This window comes from Schistocerca americana, chromosome 2, assembly GCF_021461395.2.
Source record: "Schistocerca americana isolate TAMUIC-IGC-003095 chromosome 2, iqSchAmer2.1, whole genome shotgun sequence".
In the NCBI taxonomy this organism is placed as follows: Eukaryota; Metazoa; Arthropoda; class Insecta; order Orthoptera; family Acrididae; genus Schistocerca; species Schistocerca americana.
Window position 1 is genome coordinate 916,218,041 of NC_060120.1, and position 27,649 is coordinate 916,245,689.

Here is a 27,649-nt window from a genome sequence, read left to right on the forward strand (position 1 = left end):
TGATCATTAAAACCACCGAATATCAGCCGCGCATAACACTGACGTATGTTACCTGAAACAATATTCTTCGCAACTCGTGCGTAATTAATTTCGGCTCCATACATCAGCTAGAAAAGTTTGTTATAACGATTGTGCTATGAGCACTATTTTTAAAGAACCAATCTGACTCGAATTATTTTCATTCAAATGAGTTCGGGACCACGGGTGCACATTTATTTTTACACATTTGTATTACGTTCAGCATTTATGTCTGCAGAGTTGCGTAATTTGAATTTGCCGCTGAGACAATTGTTAAGATGGCGGCAGACAATTGATAGAGACTTTCTATTTTTAGAGCAAATAAGTATTTTAAATGCTTATTAAACTTTACAGAAACTCTACTTTCGTATTGTTCACTATTTAGACTTCATCAAGCAAACATTTGATTTGTTTCTAAGGAAAACACAGACAAAAACGCGATACATATCGCTATCATCAATGGCTGCGCTCGTTGCAGTGGAAAGAAATAATTAACACAGATAATGCTTACAGAGAGAGGAATTAAAGTTACAAATAATTATTCATTCATATTTATAATAATAATGAACTCTATTTTCGAGTAATAATTAACAAATAATTACAATTTCTTAACAGACCTCAGTTTGATATGCGTCCGCAACTTACATAAGCCAACCAATGAAAGGTAAAAACAAAGGAAGACAAACGCAGATCATAAAAGGAATTTACAATTATCATTGTCTTTGTATGATACACATCGATATGTCTAATTACATCATAGTATATTATATAAATAATTAATATTTATAAGTTTTCACTGTCTTTTCATACGTCGAATACATAATGTTTATATCTGTCAGAGACATAAATTCCTCTCGTCGCACTGTAGCCAAAAATTTATCTCGTGGATGTTACACCAGCTGGACAGACAGCCGAGTGGAAGCGCATACTGGACGTCAACGTGCTGGGGCTGTCCATCTGCACCAGGGAGGCCGTCCAGAGCATGCTGGACAGGGGAGTCGACGACGGCTTCATCATCCACATATGCAGGTACGCTTCGAAGCGTTTATAGCGATACTTTTTTTTCGTCTTATGATACTGTATATATGCATTCTTCAAAATACGGCCATGTAGCATCTGAAAATGAAGATGCTTTGTTAGGCTTCTGAGCTTCCGATAAACGTCGACATTAGTCACTGCGCGAGAATGATTACCTCTGGTGACTCTGAACCGACCTAAGCCTGAATTCTGCACTCAAACCTGCAATAGATTTGACGTGTAGATCATTTCGTGAGATAGCTTAGGCAGGAAGTAGTAAGTTTCTTGACTCTTCCCAGGTTACAGTGCTTCTCTTCATCATGTGCTAAATATATGTGGCTGTGTACAACAGTGAGTCTGGATCAGAATTCTCCTTTGCCGCGCTGACTAAATTCACTGATGTCTAGAGGAGACACTCTTTTTAGTTTTTTCTTTGCATTTAACGAAACTGGTAAGAGTCGTATTGGACAGACAAGCAATACCCAAGAACCGGTGGACGTCTTCGTAAGTTACGTTTTTCAGTGGTTGGGCCATTGCCTTCGGATTCCTCTAGTGAATTACAGGCTGGAATTAGTCTTTTTTACCGCTAGCTGCTTGTGATACTTTTCACCATAGATAGCTTTGGAAGCACAATCAGAGACTGATCAGACAAAACACTATGAGCACTTCCCATCGCGACATTGGATACCGACCTGTGGCGTTGCGGGCACGTGACGCGGAAACAAAAGAATTTACGCGGAGCAGGCAGGTATGGGGAATCACCCCATTGAAGATATGGGCTGCAAATGGGGAAATACATTGAGGTAAGTAATTTTGACAAAAGGCAGACTATTATTACGCAGAGCCTGTGAACGAGTATCCCGGAAGCGTGCTATTGTCGTGGGCACCTACGGAGTGAGGTAGAATGACGGTGAAATTACCACTAGGCTCTTAATTTTTGGACCTCAATGACTCTTCACAGCACGGGGGTTTGGTGGCTTGTCTGCTCTGTAAAGTAGGGAAGATGGTGATCTGTTCCATCTCTGCCGGAAGAGCACAATGCTGAAGCATGTACAAGTGTTTCGGAGCCCACCGCACATCGTACATTATTGAACATGGAGCTCCGCAGCAAACCTCTCCTACGTGTTGACATGTTGTCTCAACTTCAATTACTATCGCTGGATATCGCTGGACAGTCTGGATTCCATCAAAGAAGACGTATGGGATTCTCGGCTGAATCGTATTTTTGCTACATTATTTCGCTGATGGTTTCCACAAACATCGTCATCAAGGTTACGGCGGCTCTAGACGTGTAGCGCGCTACGGACGCAAGCTGCCGGGAATGGTATTATGCTATTGGAGACAGTCTCCTTAGGTTTCATGGTATATGTGCTAGTAATCGAAGAGATTCCGACAGCTGCGAGCAACCTGGATCCCTTCATGCTTGTCTTTGCAGACGGCAATGTTATCTTTCAGCAGTGTAATTGTCCATGTCTCCGAGCCAGAACATTGCTGCACTGGTTTGAGCAGCATTATAGTTTATGTATCGGCGACCAAATGCGCCTGATGTAGATCCTATTGAATTCATCTGGGTCGCTATCGGGTGCCATCACCACCTACGCAAATTTACGAATGCCACATACGTCCAAAAAACTACCAACAAACTATCGGATCTCTCATGCACGGATTCAGAGATGTATTTCGCTCCAAAGACGGACAAACTAGCTATTAAGCAGGTGGTCATAACGTTTTGGTTCATCGCTGTATATACAGAGGGGCGAAGGCGAAAAGTGGTGATTGTGGATGGCTGGCTGGTGATGGTGGAAAGCTAGTCCTACTAATTATTCTTGAGTGCTGCTTCATTGTTTAGGGTCATGAAGTAGATATTAGACACGACTCAGAATGTTTTAGACAAGCACTGTTAGGATTTTAACACGCAGTAAAAATAAATAGACTGCTCCATATGGGTGCCTGCTACATTTATATCAGTTCATCCCAACAACGATGTTACAAATAACAGTAAGTTGAGACAGTATTGCTTTTCTTTCTGCTTCTTGATAATGTCTGTTATCTAATTTTCTCATCCATTTAGCAGAATGACATCTTTTCTCGTCATAAACAAGAATATGAACTATTCAAATGGTTCAAATGGCTCTAAGCACTATGGGACTTAACGCCTGAGGTCATCATTCCCCTAGACTTAGAACTACTTCGACCTAACTAACCTAAGGATGTATCTCACATCCATGCCCGAGGCAGGATTCGAACCTGCGACCGTAGCAGCATCGCGGTTCCGGACTAAAGCGCCTGGAACCGTTCGGCCACAGCGGCTGGCTATCAACTATTATTTGCTAATTTTGGCAACTGGCTATATTTCTATCTCTGACTTCTGATTGATTCCTTTATTTCTGAAATATATATTTTTACTATCGTATGTACACGAATGCATTCTGTGTATACACACTACATGCCGGAGCTGCTGCAAAAGATGCGTAGGGCCATCGTTGTGAAATAAATCTCCAGAAATGTTAAAGTCCGAGATTAAGACAATGATGTTCTGGTAGTGAACCAACATTTTATTTTGATGATACTTTTTTATACTCCCTTAAACCACATAAAAATATTATTTTTCTGCTGATAAGGTGTCAGCTACCGTTTTTTGGCATTCTCAAGTAATAATCCTCACAGATTACTTGGAAAATGGTAGAACCATACCTGGACGCCATTATGCTTTATTATTGGATCGTTTGAAACTTGTGGCGCACAAAAAGTGCTCTCTCACCAGTATAATGTACCATCCCACACATAAGCGATAACAATAAACTGAACTGAGCTCTGAACCGGTTCATCACCTACTTTATTCATCAGTTCCTAGTGGCGTCACCCCCAGGTTACTGCTTCCTGTTCCTTAACTTCAAACTTTACCTTGCTGGGAAGAAATTTTCATTAAATGAAAACATTATATTCAGTCAACGAATATTTCGCAGAGGTTGACAGAGGCTCCTCCTCGGATGGGATGAAAAAGCTGGAAGGTCACTGGACCAAGCTTGTATCCCTCAAAGGAGACAATGTCGAGAAGTAAGGTGAGCTGTTTACCTAGCAAAGTTTTTTCCTTACTTTCTTACGAGTCATATTAACCCACGTTACTATTTCCAAACAGTTTAAAATCTATTGTTTCCACTACGCCTAATTTGGCTTTAGTTGTTAGGTTGCAATCACGGAGTCTAGTACGTTGTTTTTCACTCTTGTTTTGCGATGAGCGTCATAACTATTTCCGACGGCACGTTCATCAAATTCTCAGAGCAGAAAAGTAGGACATATTTAAAACTATTTATTTTCAGGATACTTGGATTATCTAGCTAGTTACAGACCTAGAAATGCTTTTATCGTCATATAAAAATTGAATCTTGGTTTGAAAAAAGAGAGGAACGTGATCTCGTAAATACAATCTTACATATTTACTTACAGGGTTATAAACATGCGTGATTCTTTTACTGTTAGGCTTGACATTACACCGCATTCAGTTGTCATTGCCAGAAAACTAGCTACTTTCCTCACTATTCGGATAGTACAATTACAGGTGATCAAATGACTGTGTATTGCCATTGAAGGGTAACACACACATCAAAAAAAGTTTTGCATCACCCAAGTTCCCAGAACTCCAAAACGTAGACATTGACTGTGGATATTGTATCACAGACACAGTCCCTTTGACTGTTAAGAAGTGTTCACTAAGCGCGCCTAAATATCTAAACAATCATGCATGAGCAGCACCTATTAGATACAGGGGGTCCCACAGTCGATCAGTTCCAGTCATTCTACCAGGAAGGAGGTACATGACTCGAGTTAGGCACGACTGAACTACAGTTCAGTCGTGCCCATACGGTCAGTACCGCGGTTCGATCACGTCCGCATTGTTTCTTTGTGCCGGGAAGAACAACAAGAGAATTGTCCAGTCGTCTCGGAGTGAACTAAAGCGATGCTGTTCGGACATGGAGGAGATAGGAACTGTCGATGACATGTCTCTCTCAGGCCGCCCAAGGGCTACTACTGCAGTGGATGACCGCTACCTACGGATTATGGCTCAGAGGAACCCTGACAGCAACGCCACCGTATTTAATAGTGCTTTTCGTGCAGCCAAGTTACGACTCAAACTGTGTGCTTTAGGCTGCATGATGCGCAACCTCACTCCAGAAGTCTATGGTGGGGGGTCCATCTTCGCAACCACGACACTATGCAGCGCGGTACAAATGGGTCCAACAACATGCCGAATGGACCGCTCAGGATTTGCAACACGTTCTCTTCACCGATGTTTGTTGTTTATGCCTTCAACCAGACAATCGTCTGAGACGTGTTTTGAGGCAACCCTGTCAGGCTGAACGTCTTAGACACATTGTCCAGCGAGTGCAGCAAGGTGAAGGTTTCCTGATGTTTTGGGGTGGCATTATATGGGGCGGACGTACGCGGCTGGTGGTCATGGAAGGCGCCATAACGGCGAGACGTGAATGCCATTCTCCGACCGATAGTGCAGCCACATCGACAGCATATTGGCGAAGCATTCGTCTTCATGGACGACAGTTCGCACCCCCATCCTTCAGGATAACGCCATCGCTCAACTTAAGTGGCCAGCATGTTCTCCAGACATGAACCCTTTCGAACATGCCTAGGATAGATAGAAAAGGGCTGTTTATGCACGACGTGACCCACCAATCGCTCTGAGGAGTGGGACAATCTGGACCAACAGTGCCTTGATGAACTTGTGGATAGTATTCCACGACGAATACAGGCATGCATCAGTGCAAGAGGTACTAGTGTGTACAGCATTCTCGACCGCAACTTCTGAAGGTCTCGCTGTATGGTGGTACAACATGCAATGTCTGATTTTCGTGAGCAATAAAAAGCTCGGATATGATGTTTATGTTGATCTCTATTCCAGTGCCGGCCGGAGTGCCCGAGCGGTCCTAGGCGCTATAGTCTGGAACCTCGCGATCACTACGGTCGCAGGTTCGAATCCTGCCTCGGGCATGGATGTGTGTGATATCCTTAGGGTAGTTAGGTTTAAGTAGTTCTAAGTTCTAGGGAACTGATGACCTGATGGTGCTCAGAGCCATTTGAACCATTTTTTCTAATCCAGTTTTCTGTACAGGTTCTGGAACTATCGAAACCGAGGTGATGCCAAACTTGTTTTGATGTGCGTAAATTAACTTCCGATTTTTGAATACCTATTTCTCGAGGTATTGGTACGTATTTACAGCTGCCAAAACAACACATTTTACCTCACTTTACATAAGCAACATAATGTGTACTGTGTTAAGATTTTACTTCAAAGTTTGCAACTGATGTTTTATTTTCAATGTTTATAGCCTTCATTTTCACTTAAGGATCGACATCCGTGTTAATCATTACTGTTAATCTGCTGGTGTTATTGTTGTTGCTGTTGGTTGTGGTGATGAATGATAGTCGTGGTGGTGGAGGTGGTGGCAGCGGCGGTGGCGACGTCTCCGTCGGCGGTGTGTGTGTGTGTGTGTGTGTGTGTGTGTGTGTGTGTGTGTGTGTGTGTGAGTGTGTATGTGTGTATGTGTGTGCGCGTTTGTATATAAGTGTGTGTGTGACACGATGTGTGATATGCTGTCTATGGTGGTCAACCTTGTCTGAACTTTAGCTCTTTTTGCACTTGATGGAAAGTTAAACAACTGCCCAATTTAGAAAAGATCCGTTAAGAGTATATTTTATTGTTGCTGGGCGTTTTCGTTCTCAATTTCCAATCAACGTTTCATGTTTCGAGAATGGCTAAGAGTTCATGAGTTTGTGCGTGTATTGCTGAAAACAGTTTTCCTTTTTTAACCAAAAGTTCGAATCACATGTACATCCTCTAGTTTACGGTTAGTTTTATTAACGAACATGAAAACCAACGGTCTGCTCGACGGTCTAGATAAGACGTTTCATTGCCAGAAAAACATTTGGTGCAATATATGTGGTTTTCCCGAATGAGGGAATAGTTAAAACGTTCCACTTCCACTCCCTTTTAAAAGACAGCGTCTGTGAAAGTAATATAGCATCCTGCTACCATGTCGAATTCTCATACATCTGCCGAAACGGAAAAATTCGTATTGAGCGAGACGGCGTTGTGGATAAAGATGCCAGAGTTGTGGATTTTAGACCCCCGTTCAGCGATCCCCATGAAAATTTCCTGTGGTTTATTGCTTTATTTTAATTCTCAGCTCACAATGATTCCTTCAAGGTCACCGCAGGTTTCCAAATATAATCCATGTTAAATTGATCAAGTGTTCTGTCCCTAGTAACCCTGATATCGACGAGGCTTTAAAAGTTCTTTCACTTCGAAAGTTGTCATCCGGCAAAGTGCATGACGGAACTTGATAGTTGCTTGATTAGGGGCAAGAGATAAAACAGCGACGTGATCGGTCCCATCGGATAAGGGAAGGATGGGAAAGGAAGTCGACTGTGCCCTCTCAAAGGAACCATCCCGGCATTTGCCTGTATCTATTTAGGAAGATCACGGAAAACCTAAATCAGGATGACCATAAGCGGGTTTGGACCGTCGTTCTCCCGAACGCGAGTGCAGTGTGCTAACTACTGCGCCACATCGCTCGGTCATGACAGAAGGTATCAAGTCCAATACATAGAGAAGAGAATAATACAGGGCACCTTCGCTGTCCTATATTGGCCCATTCAGCATAACAAATCACGGAACACAATCTTTCGTATTCGTCGAACTATAGAAACGGAGGCGAGTTATTATTTCAACCTTCAGAACTTCATTACCTTATCTCTGAACAACACCATGCATTTTGTTATATCTGTGTACTGACGTGACGATTGCGAAAACCATTGCCCAGTAGTACAAAAAACTATGAGTAGCTCACTGTTGTGACTAACAGCATGCTGCAGGGTTGAAACTAACTTTCGTAAGATTAGCCAACTAAAACTTCCAAGGACGAACTGAATCTACGGCAGAACTGGTGTAACTGCGTGTAGAATCTATCAAAAGCACTATCACACTTAATACTCCGTTTCGTTCCCATGGTTAATAGGGAAGAATTCTGGAATTCGTTCAATATCACACTGAACTTTATGTATTTTAAGAATAGGAATTAATTATTGATACATACCTGTGCTGATAAAGGTGGTGTCATTTCGTTTCCAACACTGGCTTCTATGTGCGCGTGTTTATGTGTGATGTCTGTCAATGTCGTGATCGCAACTACCTGTTCGGGCCTAAAATGTGACTTACATTAGCCCTACATTGACAATCTGCAGCCAGAAGTAACGCTTGCGTTAGTACCCGTGACAATACTCCCCTCTAACTTGATCAATATCAATACTTAGACTGTAATTCTAGGAAAGGTAGAACAACTGGGTACTGGTAATACTTTTATTATAAAAATCACTCTCAAAGAAACAAAACAAAGTGACCACTCACGGGGGGCGTGCCGGAGATACGTCCCTGCACTCGCAACGCTTTCTGTGTCCTCGGTGGCTCAGTTACCAGCACGGTAGCTCGGCGTGTTCAACCAGAGGGTTAGCTACCCTCTGTAATAAAAAAACTGAGTGAACGTATCAATGAAGAACCTGAACGGGTGTCATCGGCCGTCCGCCCCGAACAAATTCAACGAACAACTTAGAACAAAATGAGATAAAAAATCGGTTAGAGCGTCTGCCCTGTAAGCTGGAGGTCCCGGGATCGACTCTTGGTCGGGACACACAGTTTTCAACTGTCGCCGTTGATATTTATCGACGCCTGTAAGCAGCTCATGATCTGGATTTCATTATAATTTCATTATTGACATAGAACGTTAAATCCCAGTCATTAGTATAAATTTGAGATTTGTAAAACGTTTGACGTGACTCTAAATCGCGTACCCCATTACACAACGGAAACATTTAAGTGGTTGGTACTGACTAAGATCGAATTCAAGAAAGCTTCTGCACTTACGGGCACTCAGAGTAAAGATTTCTGCGGTCAAGCAAGTGGAGCTTAACACATGTACCCTAAAAGAGTACCTATCTGCCGACCCGTGGCGCGTACATCGCCAAACTCAGTGCAGTGAAGAGCAATTCTACAGCGGTGATCTGGGCACTGCTTCCATTGGTCGTGCAGACGAAGTGCGTTGCGTAGCTGAATGTTCTGACTACAGAAAGGGCGCCAAAACTGCTGGGATAGAAGCTACTTCCGTACAATACTGGACACGAATTAAAAATTCAGCATGCTCAAAAGCCATGAGCAGAGACTTGTCTTAAGTGTGCGATAGTAAAGAAGCACCACAAAGAAGCACAGGTTGCCTCTCTGTTCATAGGGACACGAATGATGCCATTTCTAATGGCGACATCCGCACTTTCGAATCTAATTCTGAGACTGTTCTCTCACATTATCCAGCAATGTCTCAAAACGCTGTCTAGCAAAGTGTGACTTACCGACACCTTCCTAGCAATATCTAAGAACGCTATCTAGCGACGTGGATCCTATTGACAGCCGCCAGAGAGCTCTCAAAATATCTGTCTTGCCAAATGTGTCCTACCGACACCAATGTCCCCTCGCCGCGAAGAGTCCACTTTAGAGCAAACCTCGTCTCGTAAGCGTGAACTCTCGTTACAGCCAATCACAGTCCCCTTTAAAACTGGAATACCACCTGCAGCTCATATTCAGTCCAGTAGAAATTTCTAGAACAAATTGTGACCCCACCTCCACCTACAATGCAGCCAACCAAATTCGTTTCCGTATCTTTTGTCTTTTGGTAGGAACACGGCTTTGCACTTCACATGGGAACTTCTTGCGACCGCTAGCCCGCATTTGCGGCAGGCATTCCATTTGCATTTCTCGTGTTAAAAAAGTCTGTACGTGGCTTTGTAAGATGCTATCACTACGAACACACGCTTCCAGCATTATCTCGTCCCCGACTCCTAAGCAACCACAGGTCCGTCTCGAGAGGTCTTTCCACCGGCTTCACTACGGGGAGGCACCATAAAGCGGTAAACAACCTGCGTTCTCTTTTCAGAGCGGTAAAATTGCCCTCCCTGCAGCATTTGTTCTATGTTGATCACGGGGACCGTGAAGTCCTACATTCGCAAAATTACACTCATAGTGGTCTACAGAAAGTGGTGTATAGAAATTTCAGATAAAGCTACCCAGTATCAACCAATAAATGATTAATATTTCGATAGCCCAGCATCTGCCTACTAAGGAAATGAAACACGAATTGTCGTAATTACTCATGTTTGGTGTCTAAATCTTGCCGACTTGCACAGTATATAATCTGTATCTAAAAGTTCTTTCCTTTTTCTTGTTTCCAGTATATCTAGCCACATTATGCCATTCGATCCATTGATTTCGATGTACTTTGCCAGCAAGCATGCTGTCAAGACTCTGCTTGAAGGGCTGCGGAAAGACTTGGTTGCCAGGAATAGCAAGATACGATGTGGGGTAAGTTTCATATGCATTACGTTACTACATTTCAAAGACTCTGAGCAGAAATGATGGTGTAGATGTTGTGGTTAAGCAAATATACTTTTCAATCATACAGAATTTTCTAAACAGGTACATACACTGTTCAAGCAAGGGCATGGATATTTCAGAAAAGGAAACTGAGTGGTTTAAAAAACTAATAGTTATTACACACGAAAAATCTAATTATAAATTTGATTTATGTCAAGACGGCATATGGTTCTACAGATAAGACAACGTTAAAGAACACGCCATAGGAATTCAGGCTTCGTGATAGAAATAGGAGGTTAATTAAAGAAACCACCGCTAACACAATTCCACAGACGAATCATCCACCATGCAGCAGACTGCGTGAACGTCTAAAACTTACTGTCCCTCTGATAAATTGCTCAGAGTTTCGATCTCAGGATCTCAGCCAGAAAATTGACCTCTGCAGCAAAGCTCTTACTGGCCGAGTTACGCATACAGAACCCGTCTCCTTTGTTCCACAATCCCACTACCTCACGCCTTCGCTTCACCCTTCAATCCCCTCCTGCTATCCAACCTTGACAGAAGCTCCCTAGGGGTACCTTGCTTGACTGACCTACCTGAAAGAATGAATACTGTGAAGAAATGAAATGAAACGACACATGTTGGGCGCTAATATGTAGTAAAAATGATCAGACAATAAAAACGTGTGACAGTAATTGTTTATTCCGTGCTTGTATTCCACAAATAACACGAATTTCCGGGACTGGTATGATGTAGACTCTGCTCAGCAATTAGACTTGAAGCGGGTAATTAATCATTTAATCTCCCATGATGAAATCAGTGATACAGGAAGTCAAAAGTGTCCTGACATGACTCGCCAGTTTGCAGTTGAGATAGCATGGTGCCGTGTGGCTGTTGACAGACAGATGGTGGCTTTTATCTTTATCATTTCTGTGTACCCGCTGCTTTATAGGCGATACCCAGAACAGTTTAACCCACTTCCTGTCCGCTGTTTCCCTCTTAATCGTTCTGCAGCTAAAAACCGTCACGCGATAGGTACCAAAGAGCTGTTTTTCCATTCACATCGGCCGTTTGCTGTCTCTCAGTGCTCGTGTCATTTCTTTTATCTGCAATAATTTCACTGCTAAGGTTGCTTTCAAGTTACATTTTTGCAGTTGTAGGTAAGATAGCAAGAACACAATCGTAATATTGTTCTGAACGAAAAATCATGCGACAAGGAAGCTGATGAAGTCACAAAATGACCTTGAGATGAATACAATTCTCATTCAGTCTGAACACTGAACAGAAGACAGACTGAAATGACCCATGAGTGCCAAATCAGAATTCCCACTCTGAAAGAGTATCACCTCATCACTTACAATGTCCTCAAATGAACCAAATGCAACCCCTCGAAGGCCTGTACTCAGTTTTCTTCTCCTTCCCCCCAATACTCTTCTTCATGGCACAGAATTTCTGATAGAAGCATCCTGTCATTGATAGACTCAGTTTCCACTATACCAGAACGATTGGTCAAAACTGTTAGTTCCACCATGACAGTCTTGGTTACAAACTTCCAGACACTTCGATTCCACTCTGAGGAATCCCTGCACGGCGAGCAGTATGGAGATAAGACCTCTAACGGTGTTCTCATGGCAGCCTAACTCGAGGCACCAGTCACTGTCAGCACCAAGTTACCTATACGCTCACAAGACAGATTTTCCTGAATGCCTCCAGATATATGTATTTTGCATTGCAGAGTCGCCTAGGGGACAACGGCTCAACAGAACGTCCGTACGTTTGTACTGGAAAGGCCACTAAGCTTCCCCCTCAAGTTTCTCAGGTACTTCGAAACTCGATGGCGTCCATTAACTAACTGTCAGTCAGCCTTTTAACAGGACACTCCTTTCAGTGTGAAGCAGAGCGCCATTACCAGTTTTCAGTGACTGCCGGGGAGGTCTGAGGATAACAAAGTGTGGCTTAACTGGAACCCTACTGTTCAGAGCGTTGTCTACTTTTTAGTACACATCGAAAGACGTTATTTCAGGCCGACCGCTGTGACCGAGCGGTTCTAGGCCCTTCAGTCCGGAACCACGCGGCTGCTACGGTCGCGGGTTTGAATCGAGTCCTCCCTCGGGCATGGATCTGTGTGATGTCCTTAGGTTAGTTAGGTTTACGTAGTTCTAAGTCTAGGGTACTGATGTCCTCAGTTGTTAAGTCTCGTAGTGCTTAGAGCCATTTGAACCATTTGAGCCGGCCGGTGTGGCCGTGCGGTTAAAGGCGCTTCAGTCTGGAACCGCGGGACCGTTACGGTCGCAGGTTCGAATCCTGCCTTGGGCATGGATGTGTGTGATGTCCTTAGGTTAGTTAGGTTTAATTAGTTCTAAGTTCTAGGCGACTGATGACCTCAGCAGTTAAGTCGCATAGTGCCCAGAGCCATTTGAACCATTTGAACCATTTGAACGTTACTTCCGGGATGTTCTAATGTACTTCTCTGCAGTCACATACAGAATATCTTACATAGAATAAAAAGGATACATATTGTTGACAGTAGTTGTCAAGTCATCTTCAAAGCTAAATACTTTGTCGAACGATAATGATCAAACAACTTTTAGTTAATGAAGTCTGGCTAAATGCGTTTTTTGTACTCGACATCAAATCGTATCCAACTGTAAACAGCATAGATTCACGTAATTTACATCCCACTTTGCTGTGTTCTAATGGCCTTTTCCCCCTCTGCTCCTGCCTGCCAAATCTCTATTCTTGGTCGTTTTATGCTTCCGCTCCGTCATTGGTAAACTGTACGTGTGTGTGTGTATATCACAAAATCTCTGACAAAAACGTTTTAAAATTCATATTACATTTTCTGATTTCGAATCGTCTATCCTATTCTACTTTTGAACACTGTAATCACATTATTTTTCGTGTACCACGGCACTGATATCTTCGTCTCTGCACGCTGGCACTGCCATGCTGCCATATTCCAATGTTGATGGACATACCTCGTAATATTTGCAGCTATTTTGTTTAAAATTTGCATATGGGAAGTCCTGATATGGATAAGTGGTTGAGGGCACGATATTAAGCGTATATTCTAGCTGAGGCAGTTTCATGGTCTCGTAGACTCTCTAACATCCTTTCCGGTTGTGATTCGCAATTTTTTTTATAGAACACGACGGCTTCCACATCTGTATATCTGTATGTTAAAGAGAATAGCATCACATCAAGACGTGTGGCATTTGTTAAGGCCTTACATCAATGGAGAATAGACACACAAAGCCTTGCATTAGGTGTATTATGATACCTCTTTATCTCTGTAACGAGTAGTAAAGCAAATTTTCCTGGTGATTATGTTTCTATTACGATAACCATGTACTTTAATGAACTACACAGTCAATTAAGATGCGGCAATATTTAATTTGTGCTTGCAAAGTGTGAGGCATCTCGCGGTATATTATGGTGTACAGTTTTTTTCCGAGGTATCAACTCTGACGTTGTCTTTGGAACTGTCTCATATCCCAGTGCTACCTTCTTTGGTTGCCGCGTGGAGTGACCGCGAGATTTGAGGCGCCATGTTACGGATTGCGTGGCCCCTCCCGCCGAAGGTTTGAGTCCTCCCTCTGGCACGGGTATGTGTGTTGTTCTTAGCATAAGTTAGTTGAAAATAGTTTAACTAGTGTGTGAGTCTGGGGACCGACGACCTCAGCAGTTTGGTCCCTTAGGAATTTACACGCGCACACACCCTTCGGCTGCGTTTTTGTATATTCTTCTATTGTCTAAGTAAGAGTTTTGGTAATGAAAAACAACTTATTCTTTCTTCCTTTTCTAATAAAGCAGTTATGTTATGCTCGTGTTTGTGGTGGAGAATTAATGGTATTTATATTCGCAAAGCATACGTTGCGGAAATGGAACTGCTCAGATCGAATACTCACAGTAAGTATTTAACAACGTGAAAAGTGCTGTAGGCGGAGTTTTTAGAAGTTGCGCACAATAATATCGAGCAAATACGGTCTATAAAGCTTTCAGAAAGCCTTCTGATTGCAAACTCCAGTTATTTACATAGAATTTAGTAGTGACTTCGTTTATATTTTTCTGGTATATAACCCGATGCATTATCGCTGTCTCTCCAAGATCGGTGACTTATAGCTAATCAAAAATGTTAAAATATGTACTTTGAGGGTACATTGTGGGTAGTTAGATTCCGCCTCTCTCTTTGAATGCTTAGCTAACACATTTTTCTGCAGTAATAAGCCTGCTCAGGGTAGTCATATAACAACGAATTTTATGGCCTAATATCTAAAATCTGAATTGTTGAATTCTAGCATTGGGGTACATATTTCAGCATTTGGCAACTACTTTGACGACTATGTGTACATGTGTAAGATAACCGACGCTAATTTTTACAGTGCCGACTTTTCTTGAGATTTTGTGACATCAGACAGCGATTTCCATGTGTTAACCTCAAATAGCAATGCAAACTTCGCCCGTTTTGTGCTGCTGATGCTGTTGCTGCCGTATTTTACAGACATTTTAGAATATCTGCCACATTTTAGATTCATAAAATAATTGAGTTACGATCTGCTGTGGGTTTTGATTGGTACTGGAGCCATCTACATGTGAGGTACAGAGATCAACTGCGCAGTAATCTGCTGGTGACTGGAGAAACCGTGATTTGCTATTATTTCGCGTTTTCTGGGTGTGTGGGATGGTATTTAAGGTAAAGCAAATGTTGGTTTTTAACTATTTATAGAGAAATGTTGATTTTCCAGTGCAGCCATCTGATAGTGACGGGAGCAAGGAAGAGAAAGTGGACTTGCGTCTATTTACGTTTTCAGAGCTTGTGAGAAGGTGTTTATGGTACAAAACTAATTTTTAGTGAATAAGAATTCCTACTTCGTCACTTATATTTTATAGCAAATGTTGGTTTTTAATTGTATATTGAGAAATATGCAATTTACTCGTTCCAGTATTCATGTCGCATGATATATAGCTTCAAATCAAAGTTACCAATGTGAGGACTAAATAGTAAGTCCTTAAACGAACATTTGGAGTTAGTATTGCAAAAATATCTGCAGAGTGGAAGCACAAGGTTCGCGGTAGTGTTGGGGCGCAGGGTGGGGGGTGCTACATGCAAAATCTGTAATACTACTGGGGGGGTGCGTAGCTGTGCTGATATCAACGAAATATGGCAAGCATGTGAAATTCGCACCAACGAATTCAGGGGGTGCTCCGGGTGTGGGGCCTTAATGCAAAATCTGCACAATTGCAGTGGGGATGAGGAGGCTCTCCCATCCTCGACCTTGGCACATGGCAGGATGTCGTGAGTCCTCAAGTGACCGGAGATTAGGAAATCCTGATGATGGCATCAGTAAAATATGACATGAACAATTGCATGTGATTTTCCATAATGATTTCTAGGTTGGGTTCAAGGTTGTCTCGTTCTGTCCTTGCGCTACTACTTCTAGAAAGGACCAATTTAGCGTCGTGTGTGTGTGCGTGTGCGTGTGTGTGTGTGTGTGTGTGTGTGTGTGTGTGGTTTGGGAACGTATGAGCGCCCAACGCCGAGGATATCAGCGCCCTGACATCGATTAAAACAAACAAAGGTGGATAAGAACGAAAACTGACGTACACGGATGCACACGAAACGACCACACAATGACTATCGCACAGGCACTCTCACATGTATTAAAACCAATGAGGAGGCACGATAGCTAATTAAGAAAGTAAAACAAGGAAAACAAACCACAAAAGATCTAAAAGAACAGCACAGGGAAATGAAACTGGTTGACCATTTACGAAAAAATTTGGGTGAGCCAGCCACCCCGTTGACACATTAAAAATACCTCCCCAAAATCTTGTTAAAATGTGGAACAATTCACAGAACTTTAAAACCCGAACCACATTCATTTGAGCATTGCATAAAATAGACTGTAGATCCGCCGGCAAATCCGCTGCAGTCCGCTGGTCAGCAAATAAAATGCAGTCCAATAAAAGGTAGTGCACCGTGAACTGCACGCCACAAGCACCACACATCTTAGGGTCCTCTCGCCGGAGTAAAAATCCATGCGTCATAGGGCTGTGGCCGATGCGAAGACGAGTAAGGAAGTACGCCACGGCCGAGTTTTGGGCTTGATAACACGGAGCTTGTTGTCGGTCGCTTCTAGCCACTCATGTTCCCAGCGACACAGGACTTTATACCTCAACAGCGAGGTGAGGGCATGCAGTGGGATAGTGTTGTGGCGTAACAAGCTAGCTACGCCACACTGAGAAGGGAGCCGAAAGGCACGCGTACACACACGCCGACTGGCGTCAAGTCTGGAACAGGATACGTTATGACTGCTATAAAGAAAATACGTAGCTTTGGAATATACTTAACTTTTAATCTTTGTTGGTTTACAACGTTCTTCTTGAGACATTTATACGATAACTCTCAAACTAGGTAAGGCTAATGGCGCATTGCTAGGTCGTAGCCATGGACTTAGCAGAAGGCTATTCTAACTGTCTCTCGGCAAATGAGAGGAAGGTTTCGTCCGTATTGTCGCTAGCAATGTCGTCCGTACAACTGGGGCGAGTGCTATCTCGTATCTCGAGACCTGCCTTGTGGTGGCGCTAGGTCTGCGATCACACAGTGGCGACACGCGGGTCCGACATGTACTAAATGGACCGCGGCCGATTTAAGCTACCACCTAGCAAGTGTGGTGTCTGGCGGTGACACCACAGATAGCACACTGAAAGACCTGACGGTCACGACACGCCTCCTTGGCTGCTTGATCAGCACTTTCATTCCCCAGAATTCCCGCGTGCCCTGGTTCAAATGGTGCAAATGGCCTTGAGCACTATGGCACTTAACATCTGAGGTCATCAGTCCCCTAGAACTTAGACCTACTTAAACCTAACTAACTTAAGGACATCACACACATCCATGCCCGAGGCAGGAATCGAAACTGCGACCGTAGCGGTCGCGCGGTTCCAGACTGAAGCGCCTAGAGCCACTCGGCCACTCTGGCTGGCGCGTGCCCTGGTACCCAGCACAAAGACACCTGCTTCCCCAGTCCCTCTAGTTGGAGGAGGGCGTCGTGGATAATGTGGGTTCCTTTATCTGCTGGATACAAACGCTGGAGAGAGTAAAGGGCGCTCAAAGGATCTGAACAGACGAGAAATCTAATACTGGGAGAAAGTCTCATCTGCTCCAGTGCCCGCAAGATGGCATATAATTCTGCATCAAAGATGGTAAACAAGGAGGCAGTATAACCTTGAGGACACGATCCGGGAAGACGACAAAGCAACCGAGTCACCCTGCTTAGACCCATCCATAAAAACAGCTGCATGGTCGTCGTGCTCATATAAAACGGCACAAAAGACCCGATTAAACACGGAAGCAGGAGTGCTATCTTTTCTGTACCGCACCAAATCTAAAATCAAATTGGGGCCTCTCCAGTAACCAGGGTGGCAGGCGGTTAAAACCCTGGATTTGGGGTCGTACAGACTGCACACAAAGGGTCACTAGCAGACGTTGCACACGGATCCCAAACGGCAACGTAGCCTGGTGCGGCGGGAAAACAGGCGGTCCAGAGGCGGATGAGCAACAATATCATGAGCAGGCTAGGTTGGAGTTGCAAGAAACTTACAAGCCTGACGCACCAGTAGGAGCTGCCGCCGGATGGTAAGTGGCGGTTCCCCGGCCTCAGCACAGAGGCTGGGTATGGGACTGGTCCTATAGGCACCCGTGGCCAGTCGAATCCCTGGATGGTGCACAGCGTCAAGGATGCCTCCTTAGGTTAGTTAGGTTTACGTAGTTCTAAGTCTAGGGTACTGATGTCCTCAGTTGTTAAGTCTCGTAGTGCTTAGAGCCATTTGAACCATTTGAACGTTACTTCCGGGATGTTCTAATGTACTTCTCTGCAGTCACATACAGAATATCTTACATAGAATAAAAAGGATACATATTGTTGACAGTTGTTGTCAAGTCATCTTCAAAGCTAAATACTTTGTCGAACGATAATGATCAAACAACTTTTAGTTAATGAAGTCTGGCTAAATGCGTTTTTTGTACTCGACATCAAATCGTAACCAACTGTAAACAGCATAGATTCACGCAATATACATCCCACTTTGCTGTGTTCTAATGGCCTTTTCCCCCTCTGCTCCTGCCTGCCAAATCTCTATTCTTGGTCGTTTTATGCTTCCGCTTCGTAATTGGTAAACTGTACGTGTGTGTGTGTGTGTGTATCACAAAATCTCTGACAAAAACGTTTTAAAATTCATATTACATTTTCTGATTTCGAATCGTCTATCCTATTCTACTTTTGAACACTGTAATCACATTATTTTTCGTGTACCACGGCATTGATATCTTCGTCTCTGCACGCTGGCACTGCCATGCTGCCATACTCCAATGTTGAGGGACATACCTCGTAATATTTGCAGCTATTTTGTTTAAAATTTGCGTATGGGAAGTCCTGATATGGATGAGTGGTTGAGGGCACGATATTATGTATACATTCTAGCTGAGGCAGTTTCATGGTCTCGTAGACTCTCTAACATCATTTCCGGTTGTGATTCGCAATTTTTTTTATAGAACACGACGGCTTCCACATCTATATATCTGTATGTTAAAGAGAATAGCATCACATCAAGACGTGTGGCATTGTTGAGGCCTTACATCAATGTAGAATAGACACACAAAGCCATGCATTAGGTGTATTATGATACCTCTTTGTCTCTGTAACGAGTAGTAAAGCAAATTTTCCTGGTGATTTTTTTTGTATTACGATAATCATGTACTTTAATGAACTACACAGTCAATTAAGATGCCTCGCTCACCCATACACTGTGCACCCGTAGTCCAGCCATGAACGCACAAAAGCCCGATAAAATTGGAAGAGACGCGCCCTGTCCACTCCCAAAGACCTGTGGCTGAGGCACTTGAGGATGTTCAGTGCCTTCAGGATTCTGGCTTTCAAGTCTCGTAGATGTGGCAGCCATGACAACCTGGAGTCAAAAATTAGGCCCAGATACCGCACTGTGTCTCTAAAATGTAGGACAGTATCCCCTACATGCAAGGCAGACAAAATAAAAGGTCGACGAGAACGATTAAAATGAACACAAACACACTTATCGGCAGAAAACTGAAAACCCGTCTTTGCAGCCCATTCCTCTAACCGCCGCACTGTTAGTTGCAACTGATGGCTCACTATTGCAACACTGTAGGAGGAACAGAAAACAGCAAAATCGTCCACAAATAAGGAGCACTGTGCTGAACTCCTCGCTGTAGACGTTACTGTTGATGGCTATGGCAACACTTAAAACACTGCCCTAGGGGACACCATTCTCCTGCTCAAATCTATCAGACAGTGTGTTACCAACTCTGGTCGGAAAAAGCCGCTGAGACAGGAAAGACCGAATGAAAATGGGGAGGTGAGCACGAAAGCCCCATTCATGCCGTTGTGCAAGAATACAGTGTCTCCAAGTAATATCATATGCGTTACTGATATCAAAGAATATGCCGATACAGTGATGTTGACGGAGGAAAGCCTGCTGAACAGCCGCCTCTAGGAGAGTCAGGTTGTCGACCGTGGACCGATTTTTGCAGAATCCACACTGAGAGCGGCTAAGAAGTTGCCTGGTCTCCAAAAGCCAGACCAGACGACGGTTAACCATCCGTTCCAGGGTCTTCCCTATACAGTTCGTTAGGACGATGCTCCGATAACTACTTGGAGACGAGCGATCCTTTCCTGGTTTGAGCATAGGGACCACAATTGCCTCCCTCCACGAGTTGGGGAAGTTATCTGTCTGTCATATTAGATTAAAACAGTCGAGGAGGACTTCCTGGGACGCTGTTGGCAAATGACGAAGCATGCAATACCGGATGTGGTCGTGAGCGGGTGCAGTGTCAGCAGTCTCGGCTCTCACATCTAGAAAGGGGAGTTGTAGTCCTCAGAACCGCTGGACCTGAAGTCCAACTTTTGCCTCCCTACAGTTGCACGGTAGCGATAAAACGCGGGATCCTGGCTTGCATTGGCAGTAGTTTGCGCAAAATGCTCAGCCAGCGTCTGAGCAATGTCTCTGGGCGCCGTTCGGAGGCACCCCTGTTTGAGTACTGCTGCAATCGATAAACGGCTGCGTGTACCGGTAATCCTCCGGATGGCTTCCCATACTTTTGTGGAACAAGTGGAACGGTCGACGGAATCCAGGAACTCCTGGCATGACCTTTTCTTTGCTCTCTTTAATGACACGGCGTGCCATAGCTCTCGCGATTCGAAAGGCGGTAAGATTGACCGCTGTTGGGCGGCATTTAAATTTAGTGTCGTTAAGATGTTTGCCTCTACATTTCAGTAACTCAAATAGTAATGAGTTTGAAATCGTTTTTACAATTCCGTGAAGTAAGGGGCTATGATGCTGAGAGTATTAAAAAGTAAATAACAAAATTATTTATCTCACATGAAAATATAGCTGGATAAATGCAGTGGTCAAGGATACAATCATGCAGTATCTGTGAATGGCAAATACTAAGGTTTGTAATCATGAAATGAAGCACGGGCGTACATTGTTGTTCATCACACAACAAAACTTTGACCTAAATGATTACAGAATTAATTTATTGGAACTGCGACAATTTTACGAGAGAAGATCTTGCTCTTACGTGTTCCTTAGTGGTTGTCTGGTTCAGTGGTGATAAATAAAACAAATTCATGAACTGACAGAAGTGTTAGACTCTGAAGAAACTGTGTCCAACTAGATGGTCTTCCAGATTTGATTCATTGTCTCCAGACAGAATTTCAAACAGATTTTGCTGAACTTATGCAGTATAATTTTGAAGAGAAAAGAAATCAGGAAGAGAAGAATTTTAATTTGCTGATAGATGGAAACATATGATTTTGTACTGAATTTTGTATCCACATTAAGATTTTAAAAAGTGCTGATTTAGTTTTTAAACTACTGCATTCAGCTACTGCTGTTGTTTCTGGACAGAGGTTCCTATCCTCGTTTTGTTCTTGAAGACACTTTCAGCAACCCAAACCCCCACCCCCCCCCCCCCCCCACCCCCACCCACGAAGGTGGTTGGAGTGTTCCTGGGACACTGTGTGTGTGTGTGTGTGTGTGTGTGTGTGTGTGCGTGTGTACACGAGTGCATAAAGGTCTGTCCCCTTATTTCCATTTCACTCTCTTGCCAGATCAGCTATCCAAAGGATACTCGTAGAAATTTTCAAAATGTTTGACAGAGCTAACAAAGATCCTTCTCTTCAGTGTAACAGAACGTAATGGGAAACTGACAATGAGAGTTCAAGTGTCTAAAGTTAGCAAAAAGAGGCTTCATGTAATTTTACATAACCAGTAAATACGAACTTCTGATGACTTCCGGCTGAGTAATGTGTATGTAAGTTTTTCCATTATCCAGGACCACACGTCATTCTATAAATTCGTTACACAACTAGGGGGAAGCATCTGTCTCAAATCACTTATGTACGGTTAGAAAAATAGTTGGCTTCTTAATGTGAGTGAGTGAGTCCAGCCTTGAACTGTAGTGTTCATATGACAAACATAGGCGACTCTAAGGAAGGTCAAACAAGAATTTACACGTTGTACTTGTCAAACTGATCCAAGAACATCTCTAGACTGACACCATCACCCAAATGAAGACAGTTAGCGAATTTAACTGCATATTTTCGATGGCGTCCTATGTAAGAAGTTTAGGGAACACTAAATGAATTATGTCATAGATATTGTTCTTGATTTATGAGTTTCATATTATTTGAACAGTGAAAATTACTAACAAGTCTATGTTATACTTTGTAGACTGTACAAGTCCTGTAACGTAGCTATAAAACCTTTATCGCTCATTGTATGAAAGCTATTCAGAAAGTAAGGAGCAATCAGTCGCGAATGGAAACCACAGTGAAAATCCGGTGAAACTTGTCTCAGATGTGTTGCACAGTGTGCCTAATATGCTGGCATATAGCATCACGTTGATCATTTCAGTTCTGAGGGCGCTGTGATGGTGCAAAACGCCTAGAAAATATTCTCTCTCGCAATATGTAGGTGCCGTTCTGGAGGTTTCGCCTGACTTAATGCAATTCTACATAAAGTAACTGCCACGCATTTCCTTCATCACGACAATTCTCTTCCGCACACTGCAGGGGCGGTTAGGACGATCCTGAAGCGTTTTCGATGGCAAGTGTTTGATCACTCATCATATAGCCTCGACTTGATCCCTCTGTTTTTCATCTCGGCCCAAACGAACCGCCGGTTATGAAGACAACATTTTGGCACAGACAACGAGCTGCAGTCCAACACAGAAAATTACGGAAAGCACAGGAGGCTGCCTTCCATCACGAGGGTATTGTAGAGCCGGCACAACGCTAGGAAAGATGTCTACTTCGGAGCTGCGACTATGTAGAGATGTAGCTATCTGGTGCAAATATAACATTTTTTATTTTCACTGTTGTTTCCATTTGGTGACTGATCGTTTCTTACTTGCCGAATAGACCTCGTACATGTAAAATAGTTGAACTAGGATAATAAGTTCGAGAATTATATAAATGTTCCTTATATAAATAATAGATTTCAAGGGGGAAATAAAACAAGTTGGAAAATCGGAAATATGTTTATTAACGTATGATTTTTGTTTTAGCAAATATCACCAGGACTTGTGAAAACAGAAATATTCAATACCTTACAAAAGCATTCGACAGAAGCGCTGGAAAATATGCGATTGCCAATGATGGAATCTGAGGACATGGCGGATGCAGTTATCTATATGCTATCGCAACCTCCACGTGTTCAAGTACGTACAAATAACTATCATAAAAGATGCATATAGTCTTTTCTGTGTATAAAATATTCATTTAATTAGACATTTCTTTCTCCTAGGAAAATTGCTGATATGGTTTCTATCACCGGTAACCAGTATGTCGCACAGATTTTACACATTAAAAAAATAGGTGTTAGAAGTGTGATACAGGTTTCATTACGTATTTTAATGTTAATAATAAAACATTGGTGGTTGCAAACGTACATACCCCATTTTACAGAAATATTAAATTTATATTATAATAATAGAAATAATAATAACTGAATAGTCACCTTGAAGTACGATAGTAGGCTTTCGAATATTGGCTGTGTAGTAATGGGCACGAAGAATTTATATGACACACATGTTATTGATGTAATTGGAAACAAGTGGTTGCTACGAAATAGTAGTAGTAAATTTAGTTTAGGTAATTGAAATGAAATAAAGGAGGGTATAACAAGGATATGAGCAATAAGATATTAGAATTTTCTTGTGGTTACGTATGAAAACAATACTTTACTCGACGACATTACCATTGATCATATAGGAAACACTTCTACTTCTTGTTAAATGCAGAATGTGTGCACCAGCTGGAAAACACCACTGTTTTGGGCACAGAGAAGGCGATTATGTTCCTCTTTAAAAGACTTTGCGTAAGAAGTTGGTAAGCAACTGCCTCAGTCATAATGGCGAATGCCTCACCAAAAATTTTCGCATTTGAACTGTTAGCACTATTTTAATACAGAACATTCTATTCCCTTTTACTCAGGCGATCTCTGTGCCGATGCCATCACATGCATCATCCCCCTCTCACTGCTGTTGGCTGCATATGTATGCTTCCTTCCCAATGTCTAGTTCTTCTCCCATTTGACCTTCTCCTATGTGTCTCTATCCAACTGTCATTTTCTTCATGCCTTTCTCTCGCTCTTGTTAATGACTGTTTCCTTCTCTGGCTTTCAGAGACTCTCTCTGTACGACTGCCATTTTTTTGTTCCCCCCTTTTCCTCTCCCATGTCAAAGTCTCTTTCTTTCTCGCTTACGATATGCTACCTTTCTCTTCAACCCCCATTGTCTCCTCTTCACATGTGTCCTTGGGGTTGGTTTCCGTGGGGCATTAGTCTCCAGATCAGGAAACTTTAAAACGTGGGTGGACTGGACAAACTTTCGCTGATCAGGAGGGGGTGTGGGCAGGTTCCACACCCCCAAGCCTATATATATATATATATATATTTCTTCTTCTTAAGTTGCCAATCCTAAGATTGATTTGCAGCAGCTCTCCATTCAGTGCGATTGTCGGCCAGCCTCTTCAATTCCGTGAAACTTCCGCATCCTAGGTCCCGCATTATCTGGCTTATGTACTTTCTTCTAGGTCTGCCTCTTGCCATTTTGCCCTCCACAAGGCCTTCCGTTATAGTGTGGAGAAGACTTTCATGTCTCAGAATGTGTCCCATCCATATATCTCTCCTCTTCTTGACCGTCTTCCAAACAACTGGAACCTCCTCCGCTCTCTGCAGGACTTCTTCATTTGTCATCCTGGCCGTCCATGGAATTTTTAACATCCTTCACAGACACCACATTTGGAATGCTTCAATCCTTCTTCTTTCGTCCTCTCCAAGTGTCCAGGTTTCGCTGCCGTAGAGAAGCACACTCCCAACAAAGGTCTTTATTAACCGCTTCCTTAACGACAGACTTATCATATTTGATGTGAGGAGTCCTTTCCTTTTATAGAATGCAATCTTTGCCTGATTTATTCTACTTATTACATCTTTCCTACTACGACCATCTGATGTTATTCTGCTTCCCAAGTAGACAAAGTCTTGTATTTCTTTCAGCTTCTCTCCATTCAGCCTTATATTCGTAATTGCTTGATTATTTTGTTTGCTTGCAACTAAGATTTTTGTTTTTGACTTATTAATTTTCATGTTGTACCGTGTAGCAAGAGTGTTTTCCATTTCCTCCAATACTACTTGTAATTCTTCCTCATTTTCCGCTAGGACAGCAATGTCATCCGCAAAACGCAGCATATCAACTATTTTTCCCTGGATCCTGATTCCATTAGCTTGTCCTAACTTTTCTCTGACCTCGTCCATTGCTTTCTGTCTGTACATGTTAAAGAGGACAGGGGAGAGTGCACATCCCTGTCTCACACCCTGTTTAATTTTTGCTTGTTGTTGATGTTCCCCACATCTCACTGTTGCCACCTCTTCTTTGTATATGTTCCATATCGTTCTCCTGTCCTTGTACTTAGCTCCAGTTTCCCTCAATATCTGGAATAGCTTTTTCCATTCAACCTTATCAAAGGCTTTTTCGAGGTCAATAAATGCTATGTAGGTGTCCTTTCCTTTTTCCATTCTTTTTTCTATTATGAGCCATAGGGCCATAATGGCTTCTCGCGTACCTCTCCCACTTCTAAAGCCAAACTGGTCTTCTGTGAGCATGCATTCCACGTTCCCTTCAATTCTTCTGAGGAGGATGGTCGTCAAAATTTTTGATGCATGTGATGTTAGGCTGAGGGTTCTGTATTGTGCACACGATTTTGCTGGCATTTTCTTTAGTAATGGAACAATAATACACTTTTTGAAGTCCTCAGGCAGCTCTCCAGTATCATATATTTGGCAGATTAATTTATACAATTTATCTTTTATTTCTGTTCCAGCTGCTTTGATGATTTCTGCAGGCAATGAGTCAATTCCTGGTGCTTTTCCGTGCTTAAGTGCCTGTAGTGCCTGATCAAATTCAGACCTTAGTATGCTGTCTCCTAGTTCATCTTTATCTACTTCGTCCTCACTTTCAATCATGTCATCTTGTACGTTGCCTCCATATAATTTCTCTAGGTATTCCTTCCACGTAAGTGCTATATCTTCATGATTATACACCATCTTATTATCCTCTCTTATTAGGGCATTACATCTAATCCTTTGTCCTCCTGAGAAGAAGCGTTTCACTGTTTTGTATGTTAATTCAAGGTTCCCTTTCTTCAGAAGGTCTTCAACTTCTTTGCATCTGTCTTCAAGGAATCTTTCTTTTACTTGCTTCAACTTCCTGTTGATTTTGTTCCTAAGCACTCGGTATGCCGTTTTCCCTTCTACCGTTTCATTATTTTTGAGCTTCCTTCTTTCCTCAAACATAAGTATTATTTCATCAGTTATCCTTTTGTTTTCCAATTATCTCTTCAGCTGCTTTTATTAGGCCATCCCTCATATTTTCCCAATGTTGTTCTACATTCTCTATAGGATGCTGTTGAATTAGATCCTTAGCCCTTTCTTGGAACTCCTTCTGCGTCTCACGGTTTCCAAGCTTCCCTATATCCAGTTTTCCATTTCCTATTTTCTTCCTTATGCATTTGAACTTGAGTCGGCATTCCGCAACAACCATGTTGTGATCACTCACAATATCTGGGCTTGCGTATGCTCTAGAGTCTTTTAGTTGATTTCTAAATCTATTTTTGACTAGAATGTAATCAATTTGGTATCGTTCTCTATCCCCTGGTGACTTCCAGGTGTATCTTCTACGGGGGTGGTGTTGAAACCACGTGTTCGATATTATCAGTTGATTCCTGTTACAAAATTCTATAAGTCGGTCTCCTCTATCATTCCTTTTACCAAGTCCGTAGCGTCCAACAGCTGGCTGTACCTCTTTATCTCCTACTATTGCGTTCCAGTCTCCCATGATTATTAAATTTGTTTCTCCTTTGATTCCTCTCAAGGCTGCATTTAACTCTTCATATACAGCTTCAACTTCCTCATCCTCCTGGTTTGTGGTAGGCATATAGACCTGTATCACAACCGTCTCTGTAGGTTTGGTATCCAGACTGACAAGTATTATCCTTCCTCCATATTGTATATATATATATATATATATATATATATATATATATATATAGACCCATTCATCTCTATTTTTCATTTCCACTGCCTCCTCTATACTTGGTTCCAACTTTTATTATCTTTGTCGATCTCATTCTTTTTTGCTGCCACATCCTCCCCCCGCTACCTCTCTCTCTCTCTCTCTCTCTCTCTCTCTCTCTCTCTCTCTCTCTCTCTCTTTCGACAGGAGCATTTTTCAGCTAGCTGCATTCTTTCTCGTGTTACAGTGGATTGCGCTGCTTACATTAGACGAATTCTGTAGCTCAGTAAAGCATTGATAGTTTATATATATACTATGACATATTTACATACTTCTACATATGTAAACAAAGTTAAGTACACTTAATGCAAGGATAAAACAAAATCGTCTCCTGTCCAAAGTAAGTTCATTTTGTACTGCTTTACATATAAATGCACAAAATGTTTACGCTACACTTACCGTGTACCAAACCATGTGTTGTTCGATTTACAAGTACAAAAAATTTTGTATGATAAATAATTTTTTGTAAGGTGCATAGGCTGTCAGTTGCACCATCAAATACTTTCCAGGTC

At 42.5% G+C, this 27,649-nt stretch overlaps 1 protein-coding gene across 1 annotated transcript in view; it reads left to right on the forward strand.

The window, feature by feature from the left end:
- Positions 1 to 27,649, forward strand: part of LOC124594545 (dehydrogenase/reductase SDR family member 11-like) — a 73,029-nt gene that overhangs the window by 32,797 nt on the left and 12,583 nt on the right. The window contains exons 3-5 of the mRNA XM_047132917.1: positions 918 to 1,047; positions 10,324 to 10,453; positions 23,073 to 23,225. Of these exons, the coding sequence (XP_046988873.1) occupies positions 918 to 1,047; positions 10,324 to 10,453; positions 23,073 to 23,225 (413 nt within the window). The remainder of the gene's footprint in view (positions 1 to 917; positions 1,048 to 10,323; positions 10,454 to 23,072; positions 23,226 to 27,649) is intronic.